The sequence below is a fragment of the Macaca nemestrina genome, chromosome 1 (genome assembly GCF_043159975.1).
Source record: "Macaca nemestrina isolate mMacNem1 chromosome 1, mMacNem.hap1, whole genome shotgun sequence".
NCBI classification, from domain to species: Eukaryota; Metazoa; Chordata; class Mammalia; order Primates; family Cercopithecidae; genus Macaca; species Macaca nemestrina.
In genome coordinates, this window is record NC_092125.1 from 141,948,186 (window position 1) to 141,969,926 (window position 21,741).

Genomic DNA, 21,741 nt, shown 5'->3' on the forward strand with positions numbered 1-21,741 from the left:
TATTGCTTGGCAATGTTCTAGCATCCACAAAAGTTATGGTCTAGTTGACAAAATGAAAAATGAATTCCGGATATTGCATAGCTGTGCTAGAGAAATGTAGCAACAATAACTAATCTTGGGTACTCCAGGGATCATCTGAGATAATTCTGAAGTATGGTTAGAAAATATTTGCCTGACTTCTCATGAAAAGTCATCTCCAATGCAGATAGCTGATTTGAGTAAAAATGAGGGAGAGGGATCAATAAGAGGGTTATACATGTTGATATAGTAACTATAAACAGAGCCAGTGTTTAGCACTTTATTCAGCATGGTGTCTCAATCCTGCCACACTTTCTTTGGTGATCAAAATAGGATGGAAACATAGGAAATATATTAGCAGTAACCTGTTAAAGATGTTTAATTATCTGTACAATGGCTGATTCTCTTTATCCCTTACTGTAAAGTCTTTCCATATGACACTGGCTTTTAAAGAGCTTTGAGGGTCTTTATGCTATATTAGCACAGCTGAAATGGTTCTGTTGTTTAGAGGTCTTTATTAGTTAGGACTACTGCTTACACGTGTGTCCACTGATTTATTGTCCAAAAAGTTCATTTTGTATAAAACTCATTGTCCTATACCTTGTTTCCAAGTATGTATTTAAAGTGGAAGACTGAATGCTATTTGTGATAATTTGAGAGTTTGTAGATTACTTGGACACACCTTATTTTCTTATTCTCTTTAAATATTTTACTACATTTGAATCCTCAGGGCAATAGAAGTTTTCTCAGATTGATCCTACCACAGTAGTCTTGTCATTTTCAGTTCTGCAGACATTTTCCCCATAATTTCAGTGACACTGCTGAGACTTTATTGAATGTAAGGCCAAAAATTGATTTCAGTTGTTGATAGTGATGATAAATGATGTTAGCAGTTGAGTTTTCTTATGAGCTGAAACACTGATTCTGTATCTACTCTGAATCAAAGATTCATTTTTGTGAATATTAATTGATATGGAGCTATCTAATGAGAGAAAAACCAACATGATGGCCCACTCGTGGGCTTGTTGCAAATAAATATTTGATAGTAAGAGACATGTTTTGAAGGAAAAATGAGATTCCTTCTAAAGCTTATGGATTTTCAAATTCAAAATTACGTTTTTGTTTGGCACAGATATGACACTTTGCACACCAGAAAGTAAAATGAGGATATATAAATTAACTGCTTGATGTAATAATTGCAAACGTATATTAACTGAGTGCTTACTATGTGTCAGGCACTGTTCTAGGTATGTGGGATATGTTACTTAAGAAAACAGACAATGAATCCTTGCTTTTGAGGAGATACTATTCTTGGGATGAGGGTAGGGAAGAAGCTATATCTCAACAGCTGTAACAACATATAAATAAGTCATAGAGATTTTTAGAAAGTGGTGACTATTATGGGAAAAGAAAAAAGTAGAGCAGGTAAGGGGGTTAAATTGGGACTGCTGGGATTCGTGGCTCAGGGTGTAGAATTAAACAGTACTTAGGGTAGACCTTGAGAAGGTCAGATGTAAGCACTTAATGGAGGGAAAGGAGCCAAGGAAATATGGAGGGAGGAACAGTCTAGGCAGGGGAAGGCCTCATGGCAGGAACATGGCTGATGTTTTTGAAGAATAGCAGAGTTCAGTATAGCTAGAGGAGATGAGTTGGGGGAAAGAGTAGTAGGACATGAAGTCAGAGAGATAAAGGCAGGGGCTGATGCGGGGAGGGAGTGGCAGTGGGAAGACAAGATCATGTAGAGCCTTATAGCCATATACTTTGAGAGAAAGGAGGAATTTGATCAGAGAAGTAATATGATCTAAGTTTAAACAGGATCGCTACAACAATCCATCAGTTCTTATGTATCTTTATAAAAATCCAGTTGTTTAAATAACTGTGTACTTGTGTTCTCAGATATGTTCTTAACCATCTTATATCTTCTAATAGATTATAACAGTCTCAATTGTAGGAACTCATTTTCTTCTTTATTTACAGCTTCCCACAGCTTTCTAAATCTATTAATGTATTCTGTATATAGTGTTCAATGACTGTAGTTGATATATTGTAAGAAGAATACCATGTAAATACAGATATCTCCCAATCTGTCAATAGACCCTCACCTTGGAGGGGGCACAGTTTATTCTTCATATCTATTTATATTTTTGAACTTTCTTATAGGGGAAGGATGATTTAAGTTCTTCCTGCCAAGCCAGTATGTTGATAATTACAATTAAACCCACCACTTAACACAACTAAATTATCAAAAACAAAGAGATTTAGTATTAAGTAACCAGAAACACATCAGCTAATGAAGTACAATCAATGCTCAATGAAATAGTTGAGTGAAATTCTGTACATTAAAGAAGAGATAAAAATCAACTGGCCTTGTCAAGGTAAATAAGAAAAAGCACTACTCTGGAAGAGAGAAACTAGAAGTATAGTTCTGATTTACTTGCCATTATGTACTTGCATCTCTTCCATCATATTTAGCACTCAAGTATAACCCTTATATAATCTCTTATTTCCCTATAGGAACTTTGCAAGTTCTTTTCAGAATATGGAATGTGACTGGAGACTAGAATAATTTATGATAATTCTTTTCTTAAGATGCCAAATAGCAAATGTTAAAACCTCATCATTAAATGTTGTCACAATCAATATTAATGTAACTTAATTTTAAAATTAAAAGTAACCAATTTTTAAAATTCTGAAATATTTGACTCCTTAATGTTATTGTAAGCGGCAAAATTTAGAAGTATTTTCAAAGAATTTCCATATTTCAACTATATACAGTCCAAAGCCTTTGATGATGTAAGTATTTTATTTAACTTATTTATTTTTCTACCTTTCACTAGGTTGTAATCACTAGATTGGGACAGCTGGGATTTACTAGATCTTTATGTTTGCACTGCCACACTCAGTGTCTAGCACATTATAGGAGCTCAGAAAATATTTGGTAAATGAATACGTGTGATTTTCATAGGTGGATTTGTTTGTATTTGAGTGCAGTGGTGAAATCTCAGCTCACTGCAACTTCTACTTTCCAGGTTCAAGCGATTCTCCTGCCTCAGCCACCCAAGTAACTGGGATTACAGGCGTGAGACACCACTCCTGGCTAAGTTCTGTATTTGTAGTGGAGACAGGGTTTTTCTTTGTTGGCCAGGGTCGTCTTGAACTCCTGACCTCAAGTGATCTGCCTTCCTTGGCTTCCCAAAGTGCTGGGATTACAGGTGTAAGCCATCGCGCTCAGCCAGGAATGATTTTCTTCTAGGTCTACATTGACAAATAAAACAGCGTGATAAAATACTAATAATGTTATTTTTCGAGAGTAGAGGCTCTAGAGCAAAGTTACAATTTCTATAACTTTAGAGGAGAAATGTTTGAATTATTATTCCTTAGATTCTTATTAAGACTTTTTTTTTAACAAATTGAGAATGTGTATGAAAAATTCTATATGTTACATGATAGATAACTTTTTATTTTTTAGCTTCTTTACACAGATAGGAATTTTGTGATTTGTGCTCCAACTGGTTCTGGAAAAACTGTAGTGTTTGAACTAGCTATAACAAGATTGTTAATGGAAGTACCATTGCCATGGTTGAATATTAAAATTGTTTACAGTAAGTATTTATTATAAGAGTGATGATTAATTATAATAACGAAAAACCATTGAAGCAAAATGAAGAAATGAATTCAGTTTCTGGCCTTAGGAATTACTTGGTTTTCTATATATTTCTAGTAAAGTCTGGTCTTATTTGTCATTAAATTTAAAACACATTTTCCAGAATTATAAATAAAAAGTGATATTTGAATTGAGAATTTGACTTTTATATGCTTATTTTTTAAAGGACAGGCAAAATGAACACATAAAATCAAACATTTTGTAATTCTAGAAATTTGCATAGGCACTTTTACTCTCCTTTCTTAGGTGTGTATTTAAAAATTTTTTTTTTTAATCAAAGTAATATATGCATATGGATTAACAATCAAGTATCACTAAAGGCCTTATGATGAAAAGTAATCATCTTCTGCCCTACCTTTCTCCACTTTTAGTTACACTTGCCTGAGAAATCATTTCTATTTTTAGTTCTTTTTGGTTATTGCCTTGATACCTCTAAATCAAACTTGTCTAACTTGTGGCCTGCAGGCTGCATGTGGCCCAGGACAGCTTTGAATGCAGCCCAACACAAATTTGTAAACTTATGACAATTTGTAATGTTTGTAAAACATTATGAGAATTTTTTTTCTTTAGCTTATCAGTCATCGTTAGTGTTAGCATATTTTATGTGTGGCTCAATACAGTTCTTCTTCCAGTGTGACGCAGGGAAGCCAAAAGACTGGACCCCCCTGCTCTAAATAATATGCCTATATTGTTCATTTTTAATTTATCAATCTTAGGAGTATGTAGATGTGTATTTTTATGCTAACTTTATTAACCAAAGTTTGTGAAAATAATTTTAAAATTGAACTGATGTTCAAAGTAAATATTTTATACTGTTACAGTGGCACCAATAAAAGCCTTGTGTAGTCAGCGTTTTGGTGACTGGAAAGAAAAATTTGGACCAATAGGATTGAATTGTAAAGAACTTACCGGAGATACAGTAATGGATGACCTATTTGAGATTCAGCATGCCCATATTATTATGACAACTCCTGTAGGTAGTATTTATACTTTATGATTTCCTTAGTTCATTAGAAAATACCTATTTTTCTTTACCGAGACAAAAAGTTTAAAAAATACAAACTAGAAGCATATATTTGCAATGTAAACAAATGAACATTAAAAAAATACTACAATTCAAGGCCCAGAAAGAATACCTACAAATCAGTAAGTAAAAGACAAATGACCAGATTGGAAAAATTGACAAAGAATAGGCAGTTTGTTATTGTGGATACTTTGCAATCATATTTATTGCTTTATTCTTTTACCTAAGTAGTGTATGTTATAGAGGGAGGTCCTTGGTAGAATTTAAAAACAAGTAATAAAACTTGGACTTAGAATATTTTGTGGTTCAGTGTAAAAATAATTGAGGGCCCAGTTTTAAAAATACCTTTAAGACTGTAAAAATTCTTTAAGTATTTTTTAATTTTAAAATATTTTTCAGGATACTCTTAAGGGATCAACCACAATTGCCCATTATTTGTAATATGTCATGTTAAAAATATTATTGATATCTGAATATTTATTATAATTCCTTATCACATTAAATTACTTGTATGCTTTTTTTTTTTCTGTCTAGGAAAAATGGGATAGCATGACTAGGAAATGGAGAGACAACTCTTTGGTTCAACTGGTTCGACTGTTTCTCATTGATGAGGTAATGAATGCATTCACTTTCAGAGATAAACATAAAAGGATAATTAGAATAAGACAGAAAGAAAAAAGACATTTCAACCAAACTATGTGTTTGTTTTATCCCTTCAAATGGAAAATGCTCATTTTCTCAAGCAAGAATGTTAGTAGTATTGAATATTTTAATTGATTACATGTATTTATAATTCTATAGCTAATGATTTTTTCTTGATTTCCTGCTTAGGTACATATTGTAAAAGATGAAAATCGTGGTCCAACTCTTGAAGTTGTAGTCAGCAGAATGAAAACTGTACAGTCTGTTTCTCAGACTTTAAAAAATACCAGCACTGTTATTCCAATGCGATTTGTAGCTGTATCTGCAACAATTCCAAATGCTGAGGATGTGAGTTACAATTTTAGCTGAGCTCTTAGGTTTTTTATGACTTGTGACATATTTAGTTATTTTGATCTTAGAGAAAAGTGAATTTTTTTGTACTCTGCTTTAATAGGAAAGTATGTTGTAGAAAGTTGTGGCTGGATCTCATAAATATGACAGTATTAAGGCCATAAAATTTGGTTAATCAGGTTTAATAAAATATTTTTTGTGGACATGTGGACATCTCTTGTTTGCTAGTATCTAAAAGTCTTAGTTTCATGGGTCTCAGGTGCCTCATAATAACTTCACTAATAATATGTGATGGTTGTTGTAACTAGCTGACTCTAATTGTATAGCAAAGTATGGTGGAGAATAAAAATAATTGCTTAGATGATTACCACTTGCTCCTCAATTCTATATGCTTGGCATTGTGGTAAGCACTAACAATAGATGCAAAAGTGAAAATATGTGGACTCCATCCTTGAGGAGGATCTCATGGTTAATGAGGTACATGGACATGTAAAGAAATAATAATATGCAATATTGTCCTTTCCATAATGAATATATGACTTAATTTTTTCTTCAATTTTTAAGTAAACGTCTTGAAAAATAATAGTCTCACTCTACTTTCTCACTCCTACTTACTTCTCAGCCTACTATAATACTGGTTTTCCCCTACTACTTCTTAGAAATTGTTTTCACAAATAGCCACTATATTGTTTATTCCAATGGAATATTTTGTCTTTATCGTTAATTTGGCACAATTAATCATTTTCTTGTTCTTAAAATGATAGCTTATTTTGTTCGTATTTGTCAAGAATAATATAGAAAAATTTAAAGTTTATTAAAACAACAAAACTAAATCCTAGTGTTTGTCTTTCCACATGTAGGAAGCATAATGTATATACTTTTTTTTGTAAGCATGTAGGAATCATAATGTATATACTTTTTTTTTTGACCTGCATTTCATCCATAAACATTTTTATATCATTAAATATTCTTCAGCACTATTTTTGTGGTTTTATTGTAATTTATTTATCAAACAATGTAATAATGGAAGATTATTTCCAATTTTTGCTATTGTAAACAGAGTGAAATTAATATATCTGAAACATCCATGATTATTTCCTTAGGGTGAAGTTTTAGAATGAAATAACTGAATCAAAGGGTATATAAAACTCTAAAGAAGCACTTCTTTCAATAAATGTTATATTCATTTACACTTCTACCAGAAGCTATTTTCCTGTATCCTAACACTGGATCATTTAATAGCGGAATTATTATTGCTGTTATTATTTTTAAATATTTACAGGATTTATTGTTTAGTGTGGTATCTCATTTAAAAATTTTTTGCTTCTTTGATTTCTACTAAAGCAAATATTTTTAATATATTTATCAACTACTTTAAGTTCTTTTTTAAAAACTTGCCAGATTATGTCATTTGCCTTTTTTTCACTTTGGGATACTAAATTTTTCTTACTTACTTGTAAGCCATTATTATGTACTAGTACTCTCTAATTCATCAAACTTTTCCCCTTTGCGATAAACACTACTTCTGTGAATGCTGTTTCTCTGTCTCTTTGTCAGATCTTCTTCCTCCGTTTTCCCCTAAATTAAGGTCTTTATTCTTGGCCTTCTGCTCCCCTCAAACTGTAAATTCTTGTGTGATCTTATCCCTACTCATGATACCCTTGAAACTATTTTAATGTTTTCTTCCTGTCAAAACAACAGTCAGTTTCATAGCTGGGCATGGAGCCTGATTATTAACTGGGCTATGTAAAGATAAAGATTGCTTACCACAGTTCCAGAAACTAACTAGTGACTCTAGGTTGAGTCTGAAGTTTGCTTTTGGCACTGGCATCTCTCAAGTGTTTGTTGTCTGCTTAAAAACTTGTCAACCCTTGCAAACCTAAACCAACTATTACTTTGCTACTATTTATCTAATATTTAGGACAACACAAAAGAGATGTCAGCTATTTTGAGGCATAGTTTTCAAAAATAGCAAAGAAGGTAAAATGATAGTGAGAAATTTGGTCTCTGTGACAAAACTGATTTTAATTTTTCTTTGGGATTCTTATGAAGGAAAATAAAACTAATAATAACTAATTGGAAGTTTACCATGATGAAAAGTGGGTATAATCTTGAAATACTACTGTTGGTAGTGTTGACCACTATATCAACAGAATAATATTAATGGAATATGTAATATTGAAAAAGACAGTATACTTGATTAAATACTTTTATAGCTTGACCTTAAAGTGATCTGTAATTGGGTTGTTTTTAGCAATAAAACTTTACTAGAAGAAAGTTTTAATGCACATGTTTTTGTGTTTTAAAGATTGCAGAATGGCTTTCAGATGGTGAAAGACCAGCTGTATGTCTGAAAATGGATGAGAGCCACAGACCAGTGAAACTTCAGAAAGTGGTCCTTGGATTTCCCTGCAGCAGTAACCAAACTGAATTTAAGTTTGATTTAACCCTCAACTACAAAATTGCCAGTGTTATACAAATGTATTCTGATCAGAAACCCACACTTGTGGTATGGATTGTTGATAGCTTATTTTTTAGTATATTCAGTTTTTAACATGATTAATACAAAAGTTATGAATTTATTTTCAGTTTTGTGCAACAAGGAAGGGTGTGCAACAGGCTGCTTCTGTTCTTGTGAAAGATGCTAAATTTATTATGACTGTGGAACAGAAACAGAGGTATAGTTTTTCATTTTTTCATGGAAGTAGAAGGACTTTTAGGGCTCATCTAGATGAGATGAGAAAATTAGGCTTGTCCCATAACCTTGGGGTAAACCTCAGTGTCCTCATCTATAAAATAAGGATAATGGTAATTTTGAGGATTAAGTGAGATAATGAGTCTTAGTGCAGGGGTGATCCAGGTTTCTTGAATGATAAAGATTATCCATACTGATAATCTGATGGTCAGATTTCTTGAATGATAAAGATTATCCATACTACTGTCAATTTTTTTTTAACCTAATTTCAATCCAACATCTTTTATAGTCTTTCACTAAAGCTGATCTTGCGAATTAATCTTTAAGGACTTTCTATCATGTTTGGCCACTTCCACCTTACTTAAACACTCTGGGTTCTGTGCTTCCATGACCATTTCTACTGATTTTCTTCCTACTTTGCAGGCTGCTCGTTCTCAGTCCCCTTTTCACCTCTTCTACCCGACTCTTAAATGTTGTCATTCGAGTGAGTGTATCTGAGGTTCATTCTTTCTAATTCCACACTCTTAGTTGTTTGTAACTACTCACATGAGCTTCAAATAATATTTATGCATGTCTCTGCATTCCCACATTTATGCCTTCAGCCCAGACTTCCCTACTGAGCTCCAGGCCTGTAGCCCATCTGTGTAACTGAATCCAATTGTATGTCTACCGACAGTCATCTCAAACTCAGTATGTATGAAATAGAACCTTGGTTCTTGCTGTCAGACTAGTTCCTTCTCCAGTGTTCCCCATCTTAATTATACATTATCTCCCTAGTTACTCATAGCAGAAAACTATCACTAATATCTTCTTCACCTTATATCTCATAGACAATCAATTAAAAGTCCTGTTTATTCTTACTTCTAAATATATCTCAAATATGTCATTTTGTCTCCATCAACACTGCCACTTCCCTAATTCAAGTCACTATTAATCTCTTGCCTAGGCTGTATCCTTTTCTTTAATCGCTGCACACACACACACTCTTATCCCACTTTGTTCTCTGCATAGCATAGATTTTGTGAGATTGCAAATCTAAATGTCAGTTTCCTGCCTAAAACCCTTTAATAGCTTCTTCTTGTCCTGGGGATTAAATGCTAAATCCTTAGTGTAGCCTGCAATAGCCCATATAATGTGATGCCTAGCCAATTCTCCAGACTTATCATGACCATTCTTCCCCTTTACTCACCATGGTCAAGCTGTATTAACCTCTGTGTTCTGTGAATACACCAAACTGTTACTCTGTACAGCATCATCTTGCATCATGCTTTCTTTTACTGGAATGGTTTTTACCTAACTCCTATTTATCCTTCATGTCTAAACTTTAATATCAGTTTTCCATAGTCATCAGTTTCCCTGTATTTACTTTTATAACCAACCTGTACTTTATTTCATAGTACTCACTGTAATTATAATATACTTTTGTTTAATAGTTATTTTAATATCTTTTCCATTCATTAGATTATCAACTTCTTCAGGAAAGGGGGACTCATGTTCATCCTGCTTACCACTCAATCTTAGCAGATGTGTTAGGTCATTCTTGCATTGATATAAAGAAATTTCTAAGACTGGATAATTTATAAAGAAGAGAGGTTTAATTGGCTCACAGTTTTGCAGGCTGTACAGGAAACATGGCACCAGCGTCTGCTTGGCTTCTGGCTAGGCCTTGGGCTGCTTACAGTTATGGCAGAAGGCAAAGGTTGAGTTGGTGTTTCACATGGTGAGAGCAGGAGCAGGGGTCGGGGGGTGCCATACACTTTTAAGCAACTGGATGTCACAAGAACTCACTCACTGTTGTGAGGACAGCACCAAGCCATTAGGGATCTGTCCCCATGATCTATTCACCTCCTACCACGCCTCACCTCCAACACTGGGGATTTCAATTTAGCATAAGATTTAAATGGACAGCATCCAAATTATAGCAGAAGGTCTCAGCAGAGTGCTAGCACATGATTACTATGTAATGAACATTACTTATTATTATTGTTAATAACTTCTGGAAATCAGTAAATATGTTTAGTGGTAGACCTCAGACTAAAATTGGACATGTGGATATAGGCAGATACTTATTTTTCTGCCTAATTTTGTATGGTGGGGGAATATACTTCTCTCTGCTTTGGGTCAGATCAGCTTTCCAGTTACCATTCTGTTCTTTTGCCACCACCTCTGGTTGCTTGTCAACCAAAGACATGTAGCAAGCCTAGAGGAGCCAATTTAGTCTTCTTTACATTCTTTGGTTTTTTTTTTTTTTTTTTTAGTCCACTAAAAAGGTAGACTATAAAGATAGTCTATTAAAGCATTACAAACATAGCCACTTATTCACCCTCTAGATACTATTTTGACACTTTTCCTTCCAGTTAAGGATTTAACTTGATCTTCTTAGTTACTACCATATGAAAAACTCTAGGGTGTGAAGCATGTAGAGTAGTTGTTTTATAATACACATCAACAAAGCAAGATAAAGCAACAAGAAACAGTAGAGAGCAAGACAGAATGAGAAAAACCAACAAAGAGCTCACAGCCAAAAAGTAGATGAAGTCTGAGAAGTAGATAGAAAGGTAGAAAGTGAAATTACTGCTAATAAGATAAGAATGCCATCAAATAATGATTAATAATTTTTATACCAACTGCATGCAGTTTTATAGCATTCTTATTAATTTTCTAAGTTTTTATAACAAAGATGGGGTTTCAAAAACATTGACCAGTTCATTATAAAACTAGTAATAGAATAAAGGCAAACTGGCATTTTAAATAAAGTGTAGGTATAGGGTAGAGAGACTGTAAGTAGCTATAAACAATTTGAAGCTTTCTACTTGTTGGGTGAATAAACTAGATGATCAGGTTGGATCATACCACTTTTTGTCAGAAACAAGATGTGGGGATCAAGTAATGAGGCTTGTTTTCTTGCTCATAAATTTAACTCTGAAGGCGGTTTTGAAAGACTTATGGAATTCTTTGTGCAATGGCGGCATCATTCACATAGAAATATCTGGTGTCCTAAGGTGAATACATAATAATTAACATTTTTGAGCTGAACTCATCCATGTGACCAGGGAATTGAAATATACTCTAAGTTCCCTTAAAACTAATTTACATTTCATCCACTCCCTTATTTCTGTTGCACACAAATTTCCTAATTTTGCTTCAGATAATCATTTTTTGGCAAACATATATCTTAATTCCTTTTCTCATTTCCTACTCTTACCTAATTACTAATGAAAAGTTTCTCTCTCCTTTAACTCTCTTATTTCTTCAGTCTTTGCCCCTTATTTTTTCTTTATCTCCTTGTTTATTCTTGTTTTTTGTTGTTGTTGTTGTTGTTGTTTTTCCAGGAACATACTGGAGTTAGAGTCAGATTTGAATTACAGTGCTGCTACTTTTACTAGCTGTGTACAATTGGGCATATTACTTAACTTCTCTCAACTTCAATTTCTTAATCAATATTGTATATGTGAGAATCAATCATCTCACATTGTTTCTATGATGATTAAATAGGCAACATTTCTAAGATACCTAACAGAGGGTAGCAAAGTTTGTACTTAATAGTAACATGCCCTTTCCTCTTTCCTTATCTTCATTCCATTGTGAATCCTTAAAAATGTCATGAGTGTTACCATAAAAATAATTAGTCCTAGTGTCATATCTGCAACAATGAAATAGAAAAATACTAGATGTCTTTATATATTTAAGAACCAAGCCTACCAACTTCTAAAATCTTTTAATGTACCCAGAATTCATTTTCAAATTATCAACACACTTTCTTAACTTCCTCTTCTCTTTTAATTTAACCTAGTTCTTTTTAAAAAGTAAATTTTATATGGCATATTTGAGGTTTACAACATGATGTTATGTGATTCATATAGCTAGTAAAATGGTTACTATAGTGATGCAAATTAATATATCTCTCATCTCACATAGTTATTTTTTTGACAAGAGCAGCTAAATCTACTTAACAAGAATCCCTAATCCAAAACAATTTTATTAACTGTAGTCTTCATGTTGTACACTAGGTCTTTAGACTTGTTCATGTTATGTATCTGCTTTTCTGTGTATCCTTTGACCTACATCTCCCCATTTCTTCTCCTGTTCTCACCCTTCCTGCCTCTGATAACTACTATTTTATTCTGTATCTCTGTATATTTGACTTTTTTAAAAAAGCTTTCAGATATGAGTGAGAACATGCAATATTTTTCTTTCTATGACTGGCTTATTTCATTTAGTGTCTTAGCAATGTCCTCCAGGTCCAGCCATGTTGTGGCAAATGGCAGAATCTCATTCTTTTATAAGGCTGGATAATCCATTGTGTGTGTGTGCGTGCATATGTGTGTGTGTGTGTGTGTGTGTGTGTACTATACACACATACCACATTTTTCTCATGCATTAGTTCATCAGCAGACCTTTAGGCTTTTTCCATATCTTAAGTATTATGAACAGTCTGCAAGGAACGTGGGAGTGCAGATATCTTTATGAGGTAATGATTTCTTGTTTGGGTATATACCCAGAGAAGAACTGGGTATAATGTAATTCCACTTTTAATATCTTTAGAATCTCAATACTGATTCCATAATGGCTGTACCAATCTGCAGTTTCAGCTTTCTACTTATGGCTAGCCAATTTTCCCAGCACTATTTATTAAATAGGGAATCCTTTCCCCATTTCTTGTTTTTCTCAGGTTTGTCAAAGATCAGATGGCTGTAGATGTGTGGTATTATTTCTGAGGACTCTGTTCTGTTCCATTGGTCTGTATCTCTGTTTTGGTACCAGTACCATGCTGTTTTGGTTACTGTAGCCTTGTAGTATAGTTTGAAGTTAGGTAGTGTGATGCCTCCAGCTTTGTTCTTTTGAGTTAAGATTGTCTTGGCAATGCGGGCTCTTTTTTGATTCCATACGAACTTTAAAGCAGTTTTTTCAATTCTGTGAAGAAACTCATTGGTAGCTTGATGGGAATGGCATTGAATCTATAAATTACCTTGGGCAGTATGGCCATTTTCACGATATTGATTCTTCCTATCCATGAGCATGGTATGTTCTTCCATTTGTTTGTGTCCTCTTTTACTTCACTGAGCAGTGGTTTGTAGTTCTCCTTGAAGAGGTCCTTTACATCCTTTGTAAGTTGGATTCCTAGGTATTTTATTCTCTTTGAAGCAATTGTGAATGGAAGTTCATTCCTGATTTGGCTCTCTGTTTGTCTGTTACTGGTGTATAAGAATGCTTGTGATTTTTGCACATTAATTTTGTATCCTGAGACTTTGCTGAAGTTGCTTATCAGCTTAAGGAATTTTGGGCTGAGACGATGGGGTTTTCTAAATATTCAATCATGTCATCTGCAAACAGGGACAATTTGACTTCTTCTTTTCCTAACTGAATACCCTTGATTTTTTTCTCTTGCCTGATTGCCCCAGCCAGAACTTCCAACAGTATGTTGAATAGGAGTGGTGAGAGAGGGCATCCCTATCTTGTGCCAGTTTTCAAAGGAAATTTTTCCAGTTTTTGCCCATTCAGTATGATATTGGCTGTGGGTTTGTCATAAATAGCTCTTATGATTTTGAGATGTGTTCCATCAATACCGAATTTATTGAGAGTTTTTAGCATGAAGGGCTGTTGAATTTTGTCAAAGGTCTTTTCTGCATCTATTGAGATAATCATGTGGTTTTTGTCTTTGGTTCTGTTTATATGCTGGATTACATTTATTGATTTGGGTATATTGAACCAGCCTTGCATCCCAGGGATGAAGCCCACTTGATCATGGTGGATAAGCTTTTTGATGTGCTGCTGGATCTGGTTTGCCAGTATTTTATTGAGGATTTTTGCATCGATGTTCATCAGGGATATTGGTCTAAAATTCTCTTTTTTTGTTGTGTCTCTGCCAGGCTTTGGTATCAGGATGATGTTGGCCTCATAAAATGAGTTAGGGAGGATTCCCTTTTTCTATTGATTGGAATAGTTTCAGAAGGAATGGTACCAGCTCCTCCTTGTACCTCTGGTAGAATTCAGCTGTGAATCCATCTGGTCCTGGACTTTTTTTGGTTGGTAGGCTATTAATTATTGCCTCAATTTCAGAGCTTGTTATTGGTCTATTCAGGGATTCAGCTTCTTCCTGGTTTAGTCTTGGGAGAGTGTAAGTGTCCAGGAAATTATCCATTTCTTCTAGATTTTTCTAGTTTATTGGCAAAGAGGTGTTTATAGTATTCTCTGATGGTAGTTTGTATTTCTGTGGGGTTGGTGGTGATATCCCCTTTATCATTTTTTATTGCATCTATTTGATTCTTCTCTCTTTTCTTCTTTATTATATAGTCTTGCTAGCGGTCTATCAATTTTGTTGATGTTTTCAAAAAACCAACTCCTGGATTCATTGATTTTTTGGAGGGTTTTTTGTGTCTCTATCTCCTTCAGTTCTGCTCTGATCTTAGTTATTTCTTGCCTTCTGCTAGCTTTTGAATGTGTTTGCTCTTGCTTCTCTAGTTCTTTTAATTGTGATGTTAGGGTGTCAATTTTAGATCTTTCCAGCTTTCTCTTGTGGGCATTTAGTGGTATAAATTTCCCTCTACACACTGCTTTAAATGTGTCCCAGAGATTCTGGTATGTTGTATCTTTGTTCTCATGGTTTCAAAGAACAACTTTATTTCTGCCTTCATTTCGTTATGTACCCAGTAGTCATTCAGGAGCAGGTTATTCAGTTTCCATGTAGTTGAGCGGTTTTGATTGAGTTTCTTAGTCCTGAGTTCTAGTTTGATTGCACTGTGGTCTGAGAGACAGTTTGTTATAATTTCTGTTTTTGTAAATTTGCTGAGTGAGGAGTGCTTTACTTCCAATTATGTGGTCAATTTTGGAATAAGTGTGATGTGGTGCTGAGATGAATGTAAATTCTTTTGATTTGGGGTGGAGAGTTCTGTAGATGTCTATTAGGTCTGCTTGCTGCAGAGATGAGTTCAATTCCTGGATATCCTTGTTAACTTTCTGGCTCGTTGATCTGTCTAATGTTGACAGTGGGGTGTTGAAGTCTCCCATCATTATTGGAGTCTAAGTCTCTTTGTAAGTCTCTAAGGACTTGCTTTATGAATCTGGGTGCTCCTGTATTGGGTGCATATATATTTAGGATAGCAGGATAGTTAGCTCTTCCTGTTGAATTGATCCCTTTACCATTATGTAATGGCCTTCTTTGTCTCTTTTGATATTTGACGGTTTAAAGTCTGTTTTATCAGAGACTAGTATTGCAACCCCTGCTTTGTTTGGTTCTCCATTTCCTTGGTAGATCTTCCTCCATCCCTTTATTTTGAGCCTATGTGTGTCTCTGCATGTGAGATGTGTCTCCTGAATACAGCAGACTGATGGGTCTTGACTCTTTATCCAGTTTGCCAGTCTGTGTCTTTTAATTGGAGCATTTAGTCCATTTACACTTAAGGTTAATATTGTTACGTGTGAACTTGATCCTGCCATTATGATATTAACTGGTTATTTTGCTCGTTAGTTGATGCAGTTTCTTCCTAGCCTCGATGGTCTTTACATTTTGGCATGTTTTTGCAATGGCCGGTACCGGTTGTAGCTTTCCATGTTTAGTGCTTCCTTCAGGGTCTCTTGTAAGGCAGGCCTGGTGGTGACAAAATCTCTAAGCATTTGCTTATCTGTAAAGGATTTTATTTCTCCTTCACTTATGAAACTTAGTTTGGCTGGATATGAAATTCTGGGTTGAAAATTCTTTTCTTTAAGAATGTTGAATATTGGCCCCCACTCTCTTCTGGCTTGGAGAGTTTCTGCTGAGAGACCTGCTGTTAGTCTGATGGGCTTCCCTCTGTGGGTAACCCGACCTTTCTCTCTGGCTGCCTTTAAGATTTTTTCCTTCATTTCAACTTTGGTGAATCTGACAATTATGTGTCTTGGAGTTGCTCTTCTCGAGGAGTATCTTTGTGGCGTTCTCTGTATTTCCTGAATTTGAATGTTAGCCTGCCCTACTAGGTTGGGGAAGTTCTCCTGGATGATATCCTGAAGAGTGTTTTCCAACTTGATTCCATTTTCCCCGTCACTTTCAGGCACCCCAATCAGACGTAGATTTGGTCTTTTTACATAATCCCATACTTCTTGCAGGCTTTGTTCATTTCTTTTTCTTCTTTTTTCTTTAGATTTCTTTTCTCGCTTCATTTCATTCATTTGATCCTCAATTGCTGATACTCTTTATTCCAGTTGATCGAGTCAGTTACTGAAGCTTGTGCATGTGTCACATATTTCTCGTGTCATGGTTTTCATTTCTGTCAGTTCGTTTACGGCCTTCTCTGCATTAATTATTCTAGTTATCAATTCTTCCACTTTTTTTTCAAGATTTTTAGTTTCTTTGCGCTGGGTACGCAATTCCTCCTTTAGCTCTAAGAAGTTTGATGGACTGAAGCCTTCATCTCTCATCTCGTCAAAGTCATTCTCCGTCCAGCTTTGTTCCATTGCTGGCGATGAGCTGTGTCCCTTTGGAGGGGGATATGCGCTCTTATTTTTTGAATTTCCAGGTTTTCTGCCCTGCTTTTTCCCCATCTTTGTGGTTTTATCTGCCTCTGGTCTTTGATGATGGTGACATACTAATGGGGTTTTGGTGTGGATGTCCTTCCTGTTTGTTAGTTTTCCTTCTAACAGTCAGGACCCTCAGCTGTAGGTCTGTTGGAGATTGCTTGAGGTCCACTCCAGACCCTATTTGCCTGGGTGTCAGCAGCAGAGGCTGCAGAAGATAGAATATTGCTGAACAGCGAGTGTACCTGTCTGATTCTTGCTTTGCAAGCTTCCTCTCAAGGGTGTACTCCACCGTGTGAGGTGTGGGGTGTCAGTCTGCCCCTAGTGGGGGATGTCTCCCAGTTAGGCTACTCAGGAGTCAGAGACCCACTTGAGCAGGCAGTCTCTCCATTCTCAGATCTCAACCTCCGTGTTGGGAGATCCACCGCTCTCTTCAAAGCTGTCAGACAGAGTCGTTTGTGTCTGCAGAGGTTTCTGCTGCTTTTTTTTTTTTGTTGTTGTTTTTGTTTAGCTGTGCCCTGTCCCCAGAGGTGGAGTCTACAGAGACAGGCAGGCCTCCTTGAGCTGCTGTGAGCTCTACCCAGTTCCAGCTTCCCAGAGGCTTTGTTTACCTACTTAAGCCTCAGCAATGGCAGGTGCGCCTCCCCCAGCCTCGCTGCTGCCTTGCCGTTGGATTGCAGACTGCTGTGCTAGCAATGAGGGAGGCTCTGTGGGCGTGGGACCCTCCCGGCCAGGTGTGGGATATAATCTCCTGTTGTGCACGTTTGCTAAGACCCTTGGTAAAGCGCAGTATTGGGGTGGGAGTTACCCGATTTTCCAGGTATTGTGTGTCTCAGTTCCCCTGGCTAGGAAAAGGGATTCCCTTCCCCCTTGCGCTTCCCAGGTGAGGCGATGCCTCGCCCTGCTTCAGCTCTCGCTGGTCGGGCTGCAGCGCCTACCAGCACCAATTGTCCGGCACTCCCTAGTGAGATGAACCCAGTACCTCAGTTGAAAATGCAGAAATCACCTGTCTTCTGTGTCACTCACGCTGGGAGCTGGTGACTGGAGCTGTTCCTATTCGGCCATCTTGCTCCACCCAGCTGCCACATTTTCTTTATCTAGTCTATCACTGATGGGCATTTAGGTTGATTCCATGTCTTTGCTATTGTGAATAATGCTGCAATGAACATATTTGTTCTTGTAGCCTTGTAAAATAATAATTTATATTCCTTTGGGTATATGCCCAGTAACGGGATTGCTAGCTCAAAAGGTGTTTCTGGTTATAGGTCTTTGAGAAATTGCCACAACGTCTTCCACAATGGTTGAACTAATTTACACTAGCAACAGTGTAAAAAAGCATTGCTTTTTCTCTGCAACCTCCCCAGCATCTGTTGTTTTTTGACTTTTTAATAATTGCCATTATTATTAAATGAGATAGCATGAGATGCTCTCTCACTGTGGTTTTGATTTACTTTTCTCTAATGATCAGTGATATTGAGCTTTTTTTCATAATGTTTGTTGGCCACATGTGTGTCGTCTTTTGAGAAGTGTCTGTTCATGTCCATTGCCCACTTTTTAATGGGGTTGTTTTTTTTTCTTGTAAATTTGTTTAAGTTCCTCGTAGACTCTGGATATTAGATCTTTGTCAGATAGATAGATTGCAAAAATTTTCTCCTGTTCTGTAGGTTGTCTGTTTACTCTCATGATAGTTTCTTTTGCTGAATGGAAGCTCCTTATTTTAATTTTAAGTTGATGCCATTTGTCAATTTTTGCTTTTGTTGCAATTGCTTTTGGTGTTTTCATCATGAATTCTTTGCCTGTGCCTGTATCCTGAAGGGTATTGCCTGCAGGGTATTTTCTTCTAGGGTTTTTATAGTTTTGGGTTTTAAGTTTAAGTCTGTAATCTGTCTTGAGTTAATTTTTGTGTAGGGTGTAAGGAAGGGGTCCAGTTTCAATTTTCTGCATATGGCTAGCCAGCTCTCCCAGCACCATTTATTAAATAGGGTGTCCTTTCCCCATTGCTTGCTTTTGTCAGATTTGTTGAAGATCAGATGTTTGTAGGTGTGTGATCTTATTTCCGAGTTCTCCATTCTGTCCTTTGGTCTATGTGTCTGTTCTTGTACTAGTCCCATGCTGTTTTGGTTACTGTAGCTTTGTAGTATAGCTTGAAGTTGGGTAGCATACCTCCAGCTTTGTTCTTGCTTAGGATCATCTCGGCTATTTGGTTCTATACAAATTTTAAAATATTTTTTTTCTGATTCTGTGAAGAATGTCAATGATAGTTTAGTGGGAATAGCATTGAATGTATAAATTACTTTGGGCACTATGGTCATTTTTTACAGTATTGTTTCTTCCTATCCATGAGCATGGAATGTTTCTCTATTTGCTTGTATCCACTTTGATTTCTTTGAGCAGTGGTTTGTAGTTCTCCTTGAAAAGTTTCTTTACTTCCCTCCTTAGCTGCTGTATTCCTAGGTATTTTATTCTTTTTGTAGCAGTTGTGAATGGGAGTTCATAGACGGTTTGGCTCTCTGATTGCCTGCTGTTGGCTATAGGAATGCTAGAGATTTTTGCACATTGATTTTGTATCCTGAGAATTTGCTGAAATTGCTTAATAGCTTAAGAAACTTTTGTGCTGAGAAGATGAGATTTTCCAAATATAGGATCATGTAATCTGTAAACAAAGATAATTTGACTTCCTCTCTTCCCATTTAAATTCGCTTTATTTCTATTGCCTGATTGCCCTTGCCAGAACTTCAAATACTATGTTGAATAGGAATGGTGAGAGAAGGGATCCTTGTCTTGTGCCAGTTTTCAAGGGGAATGATTCCAGTTTTTGCCCATTCAATATGATATTGGCTATGGGTTTGTCATATATGGCTCTTATTATTTTGAGGTATGTTCCTTCAATACCTAGTTTGTTGAGAGTTTTTAACATGAAGGAGTGTTGAATTTTATCGAAGGCCTTTTCTGCGTCTATCGAGGTAATAATGTCTTTAATTCTGTTTATGTGATAAATCACATTTATTGGTTTGTGTATGTTGAACCACTTTTGCATCCTGGGGATGAAGCCAACTTGATCATGGTGGGTAAGCTTTCTGATGTGCTGCTGGATTCAGTTTGCCGGTATTTTATTGAAGCTTTTTGCATGAGTGTTCATTAAGGATACTGTTCTGACGTTTTCTTTTTTTGTTTATCTCCACCAGGTTTTGGTATCAGGATGATGCTGACCTCATAAATGGGTTAGTGAGGAGTCCCTCCTTTTCAATTTTTTGAAATAGTTTCAGTAGAAATGGTGCCAGCTCTTCTTTCTACCTGTGGTAGAATTTAGCTGTGGATCTTTCTGGTCCTGGGGTTTTTTTGGTTGGTAGGCTAGTTATTACTGTCTCAATTCCAGAACTCATTATTGGTCTATTCAGGGATTCAGTTTCTTCCTGGTTCAGTCTTGGGAGAGTGTATGTGTCCAGGATTTTATCCATTTCTTCTAGATTTTCGAGTTTATGTGCGTAAAGGTCTTTATGGTATTCTTTGATGTTTGTTTGTATTTCTGTGGGGTCAGTGGTGATATCCCCCATATAATTTCTGATTGTGTTTATTTGATTCTTCTCTCCTTTCTTCTTTATTAGTCTAGCTAGCAGTCTATCTATTGTATTAAGTTTTTCAAAAAACTAGCTCCTGGGTTTGGTGTTTTTTTTTTGAAGAGTTTTTTCATGTCTCTGTCTCCTTTAGTCAGCTCTGATCTTCGTTATTTCTTGTCTTCTGCTAGCTTTGGGGTTTGTTTGCTCTTGGTTCTCTAGTTTTTTTAGCTGAGATGTTAGGTTGTTAACTTGGGATCTTTCTAGCTTTTTGGTAGGGGAATTTGGTGCATATATATGTTTCTCTCTTAACACTGCTTTAAACTGTGTCCCAGAGATTCTGGTATGTTGTCTCTTTGTTCTCATTAGTTTCAAAGAACTTCTTGATTTCTGCCTTAATTTTATTATTTACATAAGAGTCATTCAGGAGCAGGTTGTTCAGTTTTCATGTAGTTGTGTGGTTTTGAGTGTGTTTCTTAATCTTGAGTTCTAATTTGATTGTGCTCTGTTCTGAGAGACTGTTTGTTATGATTTCCATTCTTTTGTATTTGCTGAGAAGTGTTTTACTTCCAATTCTGTAATCAGTTTTAGAGTACATGCCATGTAGCTATCAGAAGAATATATATTCTGTTGAATTTGAGTGGAAAGTTCTGTAGCTGTCGATCAGGTCCACTTGATCCACAGCTGAGTTCAGGTCCTGAATATCTTTGTTAATTTTCTGTCTCAGTGATCTGTCTAATATTGACAATGGGTTGTTAAAGTCTCCACTATTATTGTGTGGGAGTCTGAGTCTCTTTGTAGATCTCTAAGAACTTGCTTTACGAATCTGAGTGCTCCTGTATTGGGTGCATATATATTTAGGATCATTAGCTCTTCTTGTTGCATTGATCCCTTTACCATTACGTAATGCCCTTCTGTGTCTTTTTTGATCTTTGTTGGTTTAAAGTCTATTTTGTCAGAAACTAGGATTGCAACCCCTGCTTTTTCTATTTTCCATTTGCTTGGTAAGTTTTCCTTCCTTGCTTTATTTTGAGTCTATGTGTGTCTTTGCATATGAGATGGGTCTCTTGAAGACTGCATACCAGTGGGTCTTGGCTCTTTATCCATCTTGCCATCCTGTGCCTTTTAATTGGGGCACTTAGCTCGTGTACAATTTAAGATTAGGATTGTTATGTTTGAGTTTCATTCTGTCATCATGATGCTAGCTGGTTATTTTGCAGACTTGTTTATGTGGTTGCTTCATAGTGTCACTGGTCTGTGAACTTCAATGTGTTTTTGTAGTGGCTGGTAATGGCTTCTCCTT

General features: G+C 35.9%; 1 protein-coding gene across 10 annotated transcripts in view; it reads left to right on the forward strand.

Moving 5' to 3' along the window:
* The window catches only part of LOC105485489 (helicase for meiosis 1), a 134,733-nt gene that overhangs the window by 20,385 nt on the left and 92,607 nt on the right, over window positions 1-21,741 (forward strand). For 9 of the 10 annotated variants that reach the window (XM_071080537.1, XM_071080574.1, XM_071080745.1 and 6 more), the window contains 7 exons: window positions 2,741-2,811; window positions 3,488-3,620; window positions 4,504-4,655; window positions 5,241-5,318; window positions 5,538-5,696; window positions 8,008-8,208; window positions 8,289-8,377. In XM_071080537.1, coding sequence (XP_070936638.1) covers window positions 2,741-2,811; window positions 3,488-3,620; window positions 4,504-4,655; window positions 5,241-5,318; window positions 5,538-5,696; window positions 8,008-8,208; window positions 8,289-8,377 — 883 coding nt within the window. The remainder of the gene's footprint in view (window positions 1-2,740; window positions 2,812-3,487; window positions 3,621-4,503; window positions 4,656-5,240; window positions 5,319-5,537; window positions 5,697-8,007; window positions 8,209-8,288; window positions 8,378-21,741) is intronic. The other variant, XM_071080824.1, reaches the window with a different exon arrangement.